This window comes from Vanessa atalanta, chromosome 20, assembly GCF_905147765.1.
Source record: "Vanessa atalanta chromosome 20, ilVanAtal1.2, whole genome shotgun sequence".
NCBI lineage: Eukaryota > Metazoa > Arthropoda > Insecta > Lepidoptera > Nymphalidae > Vanessa > Vanessa atalanta.
The window spans coordinates 8,657,996-8,669,913 of NC_061890.1; the positions used below are offsets into that span (position 1 = coordinate 8,657,996).

Below are 11,918 nucleotides of genomic sequence, written 5' to 3' on the forward strand. Positions count from 1 at the left end.
GAATGGTGCAATACCTTTTACTTACCAAAAGCAAATAAAAAATCAGTTGTCAAATGTCAATATGTCAGGCATGGCGATCAAGCCGCCATATTTCTAGTCGGTATTTCGAACTGTTTGTTATTCTTAATCTCAAATGATATATGTATTATAAAGTTTAGAAATTTGAGTGTTTACACGCCGTTTAACTGTTTCCAGAAGGAAAAATGTAATAAATAGACATTGGATTTAGTAAGCTCGATTATATTATAAACAAAAGTTAACTCGAAATTGTAATTTTCTATTTCGTTATTTGTTTATATCTTGTGCATACTTTCATAAAAGAGATAAAGGAATAGTTTAATATGTCTAACGTTGGTTACGACCTCGATACATCTGGCGGGCTTATGCCGGTAAGTACTGTAATATTAATTTCTTTGAAAGTTTTTTGAGCCACAAGCGCCATTTTACTTTGATTTAATAGAATTTAGGTTTTACATAATACATATACATTGGAATGACAACGATATACATTGGATGTTTATCTTTCTAGCTTATACGCGCTCTAATTAAACCACCAGACGAAGATTTGAATGTTACTAAACCTAAGAAACCCCAACATCCCTATTACAAACGTCCTGGCAAGGGACACAATCACGATTCGTGTGACGCGTGCGGGGAAGGCGGAGATTTAATATGTTGCGACCGATGTCCTGCCAGTTTCCACCTTGGATGCTAGTAAGTTCATATGAAATTTTTATTTGACATTTTATATAAAATTAATTAGTTGCTTTATAAAATTTAAAATGTTCTTTTTAGTGATCCACCTCTGGACGAAAATGATATTCCAGCGGGGCTTTGGCTGTGCCGCGAATGTCGCGCAAGTGATGACAAGCCAGCCAGTACACGTTCTAGCCGAGCACAATCTCCCATCGATTATAAATCTGACACAGATAAAAAGTCCAGGTAAAGTTCAGTAATTTGACTATTTTATTGTATTCTGAGAATTGAAAGTGAGTTAAAGAAAAACTTGTAAACACCTGTACTTTTAAAGAAGCTTCTTTTGTTTATGTTAATATATGATTTGCCAGATGATATAATTATTTACAAGTTTTTACTTATTTGATGGAAAATATTTTAAAATTAACTAGGCATGTTATTCTCATTATATTTTCACTTAATTGACATATAATATATCTAATAATTTTTAGATCACTACGCAACAGTCGTGCTAATTCGCTTGTTAAAAAGAAATGTAAAGATGATAGCAAAGATAAAGAGGAAGAAGACACCAAGGAGACTGAGTCGGAAAAGGAACTATCACCTATGGAAATCCTAGTGAAAGCAGCAAAGGTCATGAATCCAAAGCAGTTTGAGCTCCCAAGGGAGATGAGAATTCCTTGTATATTTCCTGGCACTGAAAAGGGTATTCATTTGAGTTATTTATTCAATTTTCGTAGTTTTAGCAGAATATTTAATAATTTTTAGCATTATAAAAATTCAGGTGAAGTGGTCTTAGAAGATTGTGATCATGTCCACCAAAACTAACTATTAATTGCATTTTAATAGTTTAAATTGCTTTTATGACACAGAAAATTACTAACTAGGATTCTTGAGGTTTTATATAATACTTTTTTGGTAAACATAATTTGATTGAAGAATCTTTATATTATACTTAATAACAAAAAAAAAATTATTAAATTTTTTTTTTTGACTTTGATCACCTCAGAACTCTTTTTTTTTTTTAATAAGAGTTATTCATTGAAAAAATTTATTAAACCAAATGTTTTAGGAACCAGTATTGCTTGCTTACTAAAATAAAAACTTATAATCAGAGGTCATATATGCTGGTCAAGTGGTTGCGACACCTTGTCACAGATGGACCTCAACCTAAGGAAAAAAAATTGTTTCTATTATACTTTTTGCTACAGAAGGTAGTAAAGCTGGCAGTGGTCTGGTGACGGTGGATGCATGGGGCTGTGTGCCGTTGCCCGCCAAATCATGCTTCGTGTGTCGTGGCACCTGCAAGATGGCACCACTGCTACAGTGCGATTACTGTCCACTATTGTTTCATCAGGTGATACTTGCCGTAGTTTCAATTGTATTTGTAAATAAAAATTTTGGAAGTTGTGCATAAAATAAATAAAAAATATTTCATAGGATTGCCTGGATCCACCACTGACGGCTCTCCCCACTGGACGCTGGATGTGTCCCAACCATGTTGAGCAGTATATCGTATGTTGAATCAAAATTTTAGTCTTGATTTTAATAAAATGAAATATCTGCTTATATATTCTTCTTATACTTTGTAATTATTATTCATTTATAATTGATTAATATTATTTCATTTATAATAATTATTCTATGTATAAAATTGGAATCACAAAAACTGTAATGATGCTTCAGGATTGGAAGCTGGTGCGCTCGGTGAGCGCGACGGAGCGCGTGGCGCTGTGGGAGCGCTTCAGCGGGCCCGTCGACCAGCACGCACTCAAGGTCGACTTCATACGGCGCGCGCGGAACCCCAGGCCCTCCTTCCGGTAGATACAAAGATTACATGGCAGGGACCCACTTATGTTGACACACTCATGGTATCTGGTTGAAAAGAGATGTTTATTCGATACATTCAGGTTTCCTCACGATGGTTTTCTTTATCTTGTACAAGATGAATTATAAACACATCTTCCTAGAGGCTAGCTTGAACCTACAATATTAATTGATTAAGATTTATGTGCTCTAGCAAGTATCTTCTAGTACTATCAACTACTACTATCTACTCAATTAAATATTGACTTGTAATAAAATCTACAATTATTCACACGGATTCTGAATGGGTCTGGTGTAATTACAATTCAAATGTAATATGTATGTCAAATTGTAAAGTGTTGCGCGTTGCGTGTCGCAGCGTGAAGGTGCCGGTGGGCGCGCGCGGGCGCGTGCACGTGCCGCGCATGGTGCGCCACCACTACCGCCGCCCGCCGCCGCTGCTGCCCGCGCGCCGCGACCACGTGCGCTGTCGCGACGGTACGTACTGCACGTAGAGGAGGGCGGCAATCACGGCAACTTCAGAGAGTCGCATAAATCTGACAATTTAGCAATTTTTTTTACGTAATATATCTGTAAATAGTCAAGTTATAATAATATTATTAATTACTGCTTTAGAAGTTACCGATAAAAAGAGTAAATAAATTGACAAACCTTACAGACAGCAATAACTTGGTCAAATTCATTTGCTAAATAAAAATTAGTGGCCTCCTCTTCTCTATTTTTTAAGCAGGCTATTATTTGTTCTCAAGACTTTTAAATCCAATTTATTCGTTTCAATTACTCGTTTAATCCATCATTAAAACTGTTTGTCTCAATATCAGCTTACTAAGAAGGCATTTGTTGGAGAAATAAAATAATAATAATCATTAATTTTATATTACTCACATTGTAGTCATAAGGAACCTAAAAGCCGGCGGAGCGTACGACACCGACGACGACGAAGACGAGGCGGAGGACGGCGACTCGAAGCACCAGATATGCATGAACCTGTCGTGTCCGCAGTACTCGGGGGAGGGCGAGTGTCCGCTGCGCGCCGGCCGCGCCGCCTGCTCGCGCCACGCGGAGCCCGAGGACGAGCCCGAGGTGAGTCCCTAACACGTCTCGTATAGTTGTCGTATGCTGACTTGATTTTTTAGTCTGAATTTGATTTTTTAGATGAAGATTTTTAATTATTAAAATGTGATGAAAATAAAAATTTCTTTCAGGCTGAAAAAAATAGTGATTCCAGTGAATTCTCAGATTCCGACTTTGAGCATCTAACTACTACAGTCAAAAAGCGGAAGGTATCTCAAAGCGAAGTGAAGAGCCCAGGAAAAAGGTCTACAAAGACCGAGCGACTCGAGCTCTGCGCGGAGGAGGGCGTCGAGGAGCTGCTGGCCACTGTCGAGGAACAACTCAAAAAGTTGGACGAGAGACTCGTCAAATTGCTTGCTTGGCAACGATTGCAACAGGTTATTATCGCTATTCCTTTATTAATCTACAAAAAATAAGGAAAAATAATTGAATCTTTGATAATTTTGTTTTTACGCCTATAACGTGCAAAGAGACATAGTGAATAAAAAAAAATATTCCAATCCTATTTAGATTGGTAACAACAATGTTACCCAAGCTTACTCGTCACATACTGGACGATAAGAGTTCTATTGAAAAAAAAAAAATACTATCTTAATGAAAACTATAAATAAAGCTTATTATATTATTTACATAGCAACATAAGCTTGTGTCACTTTGCAGGTTGGTTGAAGACATTCGCCGCCGATCTTTTTCCTTTTGATTTTGTTTCAAAATAATAATCTTTTTTTATCATGGACTTATTCACCAAACAATTCCTTCGGTATCTTTTAATGTTGGTTATTTACATTTTCTCCATTGATTGGAATAGATGACAGGTTTTTTTTAAGCAAATTGGTGTTTGCCATTTTTCCAAATTAAAATGGTGAACGATAAGTAAATGACCGACAGGTAAATATGATTTTTAAAAGGTAGTCGTATAACAGGTGGCGGCGGGCGAGGCGAGCGCGGGGCGCTGGCGGCGCGGCGCGGTGGGCGCGTGGGGCGCGCGGGCGGCGGCGGCGCTGCGGGGCGCGTCGCGCGCGCGCCTGGCGCGGCTCGGCGTGCGGCGCGGCGCGCTGCCCTCCGAGCTGCTGGCGCGCGCCGATCGCGAGCGCATCGCCGCACTGGTGTGGGGGCCCGCCCCGCCGCCGCCCGAGCCGCGCCCGCTGCCGCCACCGCCCGGCCTCGACCTCGCCGACGCGCTCGTCAAGGCCGCGCTCTGCGAGGTGCTCCGCCCCGACGGGTTAGTGCGTCTAGTCTAGTCCGACTGCGGGATCGCGTCGAGTCGATCGATCGTAACGATGTGCGTCTGTCGTGACAGCGAGGGCGAGGCGTCGCTGGGCGCGGCGGTGGCCATGCGGCTGTCGGCGCTGTCGGTGGGCAGCGACAGCGCGTGCGACGTGGTGCTGGACGCGCGCTGTCGGCGCGTGTCGCCGCGACACGCCGTCATCTTCTGCGATGAGGCGAGTATGATAAAACCCCCCACAAATTTTTATTTTACAAAATTGTATGTTATACATTACAGTTTTTAAGATTCACTTTATCTTTGAAAGTATATATACCTCTTATATAATAATATAAATCTAAAACAAATTTAATGTCATTGCTCAATGCTGATAAATGATATTATCGATATATCGATTAAAGATAAATAAATGGATTTTTACCTAAAACTTATATAGTATAACTTTGGAGTTTTTATTTTAGATAAATGCCACCGATTTACATGAAATTTATAAAAAACTAAACGGTACTTTTCATTTGTAATTTTAAGCCTTAAAGATTATATCGGACAAAAATAATCGCTGTTTTGGTTTTCAATCAACAAAAAAAAAGCAATTATTTGGAAAGCACAGACTGACACTTCAATTTTATATATTTGTTTTAAGTTTTTTGTATGAGTATATCAAATGACCAAAAAGGCTAATTTAAAGTGAAAGGAATATGAAATAAAATGCTAATTATTAAATGCGAGTAATCTCCGTGGATGCAGGTGACGCGTCACTTCGAGTTGATCAACTACTCGGAGTGGGGCTCGCTCGTGAACGGCGTGATGTTCGCGTGCGACGTGTCGCGCGCCCGCGAGGCGCCGCACGTGCTGGCGCCGCCCGACGACGCGCTGCGACGCGTCGTGCGCCGCCGCCACGGGAAGCCGCCGAGGTACCCGCTTTAAACCGCTCTTAGTGACTGGCCGACATCAAAGTCACTAACGTTATATACACTGGTCAGGTTAATACTAACCTAAGCTACTAGCGTGGTTGTAATACTGATAATCAAAAACAACATATACAATACATACAAATTGCATTTTCGCTAATTTTTATATTTATTTTTGCATTTTTTTATCGCACCCCCGGTGCCTGTCAACCTGTAAACGCACCTGTTAGGTGAATCTAAAGTTGTAGGATCATGTAGTATATTCCTTATTGTACTTTTAAGAGCAGACATTTGGATAGATCATTTCAAAATAAGTGAAAAGTCTATTTTTGTTAGTTTGAATATTGTAGCAGGGATTACCTGCTACAATATTCAACGAGAGTACAATTCCAGAGTGAACGGGTCGCTGACGGCGCCGACGGGGCGCGAGGCGGGCTGCCGCTGCTCGGGCGCGGCGCCGCCCGCGCGCGCGGCGTGGGAGGGCTCGGCGCTGCTGGCGCACGGCGCGCTGCTGCAGTTCGGCTGCCGCCTCTACGTGTTCAGCATCACCGACCACGACACGTTCCCGCACCTGCCGGCGCTCGACGAGCCCGCTCTCTGAGACGATCGTGGCGTATGCGCTGATCTTTGTAGTGAACCGGAAACTGAAGTAGCCAGTGTGGCCGAGGATTGTGATGAATGACAGTGTCTAGTGGTGTGATGGTGGTATTTAGTAGTTTTATATATATACTAGTTGTTCGTCCTGATTTTGCATTGGGAAGAATGGGTGATGATTAAAATTATACTAATGCTTTGAAGAAAACTTTCCTTTGTCATTTGAGTATCTGTAATGTATTGATATGTTGTATTCAATGAATGAATATGCCTATATATACATAATAATGTTCCTGTGTCTATTTTCAATGAGTTTTAGTTAATTTCGAATTTTAGACAAATAATTTATAAATAATATTCTTTCAACATTAACTTATTCTCATTCTAATTGGCACACAAGTTAACAATCGAAATACCAGGTATGATATTGTTCTTAAATATAATTCAAATTAAATAATTTAAAATGTATTAAATAGTTTAAGCAGCAATTAAATATACAGTACATTTTTCATAATATACAATCATATCCGCATACATATAGTGAGCAACAGAAAATTAGTAAATTAACAGCCCAAAAATGACAATCTTTGCTTATGATTAGGGTATGTAGAAACTCAGTAAATAGTGGTTAAGTCACTGAGCCACAACGGCTGAACTGTACATATATCTAATTAAATACACTAATTTCCTTAGTTTGTATTATATACCTAATAAATAGTTTTAATAGAGGTCGCATCCTAAATCGACAATGTTGGTTGCTGTGAGAGTAATATCATAAAGTTTTAAAGACAATTTGTTTTTAATTTTTATAACAAATACATTATTTGATATTAGTAAATTAAACTGGTATAGCATATTCCAATATAGTTCATACCACACTGAATGCCTATTTCAAGAGGAAAAGTTCAAGAGTCCAATAAACAAAATTGTTAATGTATTGGTGCTATATGACGGCAGATAGCTTCAATATTCTATGATATTCTTTATGGATTTGCACAAACGTTTTGAACGTCGATTAAGCAGTTTTAGAACCTTTGGAAGTAAAATTAAAGTGGATATAAGTAGTTAATTGGAATAGTGTTATATTTTAAATAGAAATATATTAATCAAGAACTGTTGTAGTGTACAATATAGCTAATTGCATGGTATGGTTCACATAATGTTGTCTTAGATTTTCGCGATTATTACACATTGAAATAAAACTAGTTTTTTAACGGATTTAATCGCGTTCGTGGTCACGGGCAGACTCTGCCCGTGACCACGAACACTGCAAAGTGCTCGAAACGTCGGGATGTTAAAATAAAATAATTAATATACGCGATTAAATCCGTTAAAAAACTAGTTTTATTTCAATGCATGGTATGGGTAAATCTAAGGTTTGTTTATTGTTATTCTTTCTTTGATTGGAATCCTTTCATGCAAACTTCCATGCAAACCGGAGAACCCTTTGGTGGTACAATTTTGTCTGGTTGTTAATTTACTTTTGAATAATAAATATGTTCCTTTAAGTAATTACTCATCAATATAGACTTATAGTTAAAATTAGTGGTATATAGTTCCGCTTATTTGAAATTTCGGCTTAAGATATATTTAGAGTAGTAATCATTTTATTCATAGCAATGATCTCTTGTTTTAAGCAAGACACTGTATTTAGTGTAGTCTGAATATTATAACTCTGCCCTTAAAATCAGTTTTACTAAATAAAATACTATATAGATCCCAAGTATAGATAAGAATCATTAGTTCAAGCTTTTGATATTAGATTTCTGATTTGTTAGCGTTAGTTGTAAATTTGGAATTTAGATTATTAGGATTAAAAGTTGGGAGTTGAAATATTTGCTTTGTATCTTAATGTATTCTTATGCTTTACCGAATATGGCATGTTGCTAAAATAAAGTTATGATATTAATATATTTTTTTCATTTGAACCCTAATTCTCCTCAAATCTAATGTATATAATACCTTTTAGGTTGTTTAAGGTAATTCTGGACAGCAATAATCAGCAGTCAATGGCAAGTTATTTTGGTATAGTGTTCTAGCAAAGTCACAGTTATGAGTTTGTTCTTACAAAATATGCTCTATTGTTTTGATATTGTGAAGGAACTGCAATAAATTTTTAAATATATACATTAAATGATTAAACTTTTCTTTTATTCTGTCTTAACGCACGACACATTATGAGTTTTTATTGGTTGTTTTAGTGGTTGTGATGGATGAATGGTTTCAAATTTAAAATCAGAATGCTTGAAAAATAATTATATTATTATATTTTTTCAGTATTTATGACCTGCAGATCGGTTCTAACTGACAGCTGCATTCGGATGAACTTTCTATGACATCATATTTATAATTTGTTTTTGCAACAGAATTCTCCAATTCTGTTGCAAACCAACAGAATTGTAGAATTCAAACATAGAAGTACTGGCTTTACTTTGTCTGCTACTGAGAATGTTTTGATGGAAAGTCTAATCAAAATATTATTTTACAAGTATACTCATAAAAAAACTTTCGTTCGTCATGTTAGTGTTGAATAAAATGTAAAAAGCTACCATTGGCTCGGAAATAGATTCTACCGAGAAGAACCGGCATGAAAGTATTTACTCTTTTCCGCCATTTTAATGGCAATAGTTTTTTTTAATGTTAGAGGTGGCAAACGAGCAGGAGGCTCACCTGATGGAAAGTGACTACTACCGCCCATGGACATTTGCAGCACCGGGGGGCTTGCAGGTGCGTTGCCGGCCTTTCAGGAAGGAGTACGCTCTTTTCTTGAAGGTTCCAAGTCGTATCGGTTCGGAAAAACCGCCGGCGAAAGCTGGTTCCACAGAGTGGTTGTTCAATTAAAGCTATATCAATCCTGCTTGGAAATCAACAAGTACTAAGTCAACGCTTATTTATCATTACATATAATCTTGTATTGAGTAACATTTAATCAATAAAAAAAATTGACAAGATTTTCTTTAAATAGGTCCAGTTAAAAATAGCTGTGGAATTATTTAACACTTATAATAAGCCTGGTATTTGAAAGAAGAACCTCATGATCTGTGCGCTTTTAAACTAATCAATAGTCCAGCTAATAATCTGTATAACCTAATCTTAATCAATTCATACATAACAAAACTGGATGTTTTTGCTAAAGTATTAATAAATAAATATAGAGCAAGTTTATTTCCTTTTCATAAAAGAGGTTGTCAGAAATTGTCTTACTATTCTTAGAATTTAGAGTCAATATGCATACCTACATGAGAAACAAATAATAAGATTACTTTCTGTAGGAATATAAAATAAAAATATTTTAACATGTCCAACATTTATTACTAATCATCATCTTCTGGATCCGGTTCATCAAAATCTTTAACCTTTACATCTGCATCCTCACCATATTGTATGATATTGTCTATGGTTAACAGTATGTTGTCTATACTCTCTTCCTCCTTGATGTTGAGGGGGTAAAATCTTACAAGACTAAAGTTTTCTATAACTTCACCAATTGCCTCCGTGAGTTTAGCATACTTCTCATGCCATTTTGATTTACTATTTCTCATGTCTGCAAGTAATATATGGGGGTCTGGATCTAAATAGCTGCAAGGAAAAGACATATTATTTAATTAATGGAATCACTTAATACGAGATAGATGAAATAAATGTTAAAGTATTATTGTATAGGCTCTTTTGAAATTGTCTGTAGAAACTCAAAAAAGAACCAATTTCCCTCTTATATAAAAGTCAATGTATTTGGAACAGCACATATTAGTAGACAAAGTATACTAATATAGCAATAAAAAAAAAAAATTGAATAATTGACTTAAGCATATGTAACGTACATTTAAAAAATAAAAACATTAATAAATTTAATGTGTATAACCCTCGCACAGCTATAATTTACTGGGTATATGATACAGTTCCAGCAACAATAAACACTGGTTAAATATAGATTAGGACCTATAGTGTATATGTACAAAGTTTCAATGACCCAAATTTTTTTTTTACTATTGAATATACTCACTTATCAAGTTGTTTCCTAGCCGACTTGCTAAGTAGATCCATTTTAGTTAAAACATTAACATGTGGCAGTTCTAAATTAACCATGACACTGAGAGCTGCCATTGTACCTGTAACATTAATCATATAAAAAAAGAATATAACTAAATATGTTTTTAAAATTATTATTTAAATGCTACTTAGCATCTTGCAGATTTATATAAGCTATAAAAAATGTTTTCATAAATCTTAATAGTCCACTCAATTGTATACACAAAACTCGTATGCAAAATTTCAGCTCCATCAGTACATGAATTTGGTAAAAAAAATCCAGTTTTAATATTTAATCAGACTTATGTCTGGCACTTATGAAGGGTACATTATAAAAAGTGAACTGCAAGATTATTTAAGTTAACTCATTATTTATTTAGGAATTTAAATAACACACCTGATAGAAATTTAGCACCATCAATCATAAATTGTGAATCTATCATGAATACAACACATATCCTGAAGTTCCACCGCTGAAGGGCATCAACTAGCTTCCTCATAACAGGCAGGTGTGTGTACAGTTCTATCTGACCCGGACAGTCAAACAGTATGTAGTCATCATCAACATCACCAAGCTGTTCCTCTAACCAGTCACAGTTTTCCAAGAGGGTTCTGTAAATCAAGATATAACCCAAAATAAAATAAACCTTTAAATACACAGATATATGAAACGGATTTTTTTTAGTTTATTTGTCAATTGTTGTTATTTTTATACAAATATTCAATGAAGATATATGTGCATGTTGCTGAATTTTTCAACTTTAAAGAGAGTAACAGAACAAAGAGAGAGAAACACTTAAGATCCAAACCGTGATACTCACTCTAAACAAAATACAAGCCCTCCATTTGGTCCGAACTGAAGTTCTTCATCTTCCATAGCATCATCAAGATGAATAAGTTCTCGGATATCCACAAGTGGCTGATAATCGAAATGCTCCGCCGCGGGGTCCAAGTTAACCACTTCTATTACTCGATTTGTATCGGTAGCATGGTTTACTATTGTGGAACAGTATGTCGACTGTATTTCATTACAAAAAAAAAAAATGATTAAATAAACTGACATGTGGAATTCTTAGTAGTTTATGTATTCCTTATCAATTGTATATTATTTACCTTGCCACTGCCTGCGGGGCCTACGACCAACTGTGCGTAACGCATTTTGCCTTATTATTTAAAATCTGTGATAAAGGTTATGTTGATAAATAATATCGCTTTAAAGTTTTAGCTTTCAGAAACTAATGATTTAAAATACATATATAATTATGAAGTTAAATAGTTTTATTTCATAAGTTATTTAATATGTATTTATTTAAATAATAATTATCATTAACTGAAAGAGGAAAATAAGCCTGTAGTACAATTGTCAATGTCATTATCATCAATTTTGACTGCATTATTACGTTTAGAAAAATTCTAAGGTATCGAAAGCAAAGCATTTTAAATTAATTGGTAACTATGTGGTATTACGAAAATGGTTATTTTTATTAGGAAACAATGAATATTCTGAATTCTATTTTATCTAATGTTCAGCAATAAACGTTTTATAAATTAACATTTAAGGC

At 36.0% G+C, this 11,918-nt stretch overlaps 2 protein-coding genes across 2 annotated transcripts; one reads left to right on the top strand and one right to left on the bottom strand.

The window, feature by feature from the left end:
• Positions 1-69: 69 nt before the first annotated feature.
• Positions 70-6,643, top strand: LOC125071993 (PHD finger protein 12). The gene is made up of 14 exons (XM_047682447.1): positions 70-389; positions 530-714; positions 796-942; positions 1,188-1,402; positions 1,908-2,053; positions 2,137-2,211; positions 2,383-2,516; positions 2,882-3,000; positions 3,416-3,606; positions 3,729-3,974; positions 4,521-4,819; positions 4,898-5,039; positions 5,570-5,736; positions 6,127-6,643. Exons 1-14 carry the CDS (start codon positions 342-344, stop codon positions 6,332-6,334), a joined length of 2,322 nt encoding a protein of 773 aa, XP_047538403.1. The 5' UTR covers positions 70-341; the 3' UTR covers positions 6,335-6,643.
• Positions 6,644-9,623: 2,980 nt separating this feature from the next.
• Positions 9,624-11,711, bottom strand: LOC125071837 (GPN-loop GTPase 3). Its single transcript, XM_047682235.1, has 5 exons — positions 11,470-11,711; positions 11,178-11,374; positions 10,754-10,968; positions 10,331-10,436; positions 9,624-9,906 (listed from the first exon to the last, which is right to left on the bottom strand). The coding sequence occupies exons 1-5, from the start codon at positions 11,512-11,514 to the stop codon at positions 9,642-9,644; spliced, it is 828 nt and encodes a 275-aa protein (XP_047538191.1). The 5' UTR covers positions 11,515-11,711; the 3' UTR covers positions 9,624-9,641.
• Positions 11,712-11,918: the final 207 nt, after the last annotated feature.

Excerpts from the sequence above, each read along its gene's own strand:
- LOC125071993 (XM_047682447.1), top strand. The coding sequence starts at position 342 with ATGTCTAACGTTGGTTACGACCTCGATACATCTGGCGGGCTTATGCCG. Across the intron at positions 1,403-1,907 it reads ATTTCCTGGCACTGAAAAGG|AAGGTAGTAAAGCTGGCAGT; the intron begins GTATTCATTTGA and ends TTTTTGCTACAG. Across the intron at positions 2,054-2,136 it reads GTCCACTATTGTTTCATCAG|GATTGCCTGGATCCACCACT; the intron begins GTGATACTTGCC and ends AATATTTCATAG.
- LOC125071837 (XM_047682235.1), bottom strand. The coding sequence starts at position 11,514 with ATGCGTTACGCACAGTTGGTCGTAGGCCCCGCAGGCAGTGGCAAG. Across the intron at positions 11,375-11,469 it reads GCCCCGCAGGCAGTGGCAAG|TCGACATACTGTTCCACAAT; the intron begins GTAAATAATATA and ends AATGAAATACAG. Across the intron at positions 10,969-11,177 it reads GGGCTTGTATTTTGTTTAGA|AACCCTCTTGGAAAACTGTG; the intron begins GTGAGTATCACG and ends CTTGATTTACAG.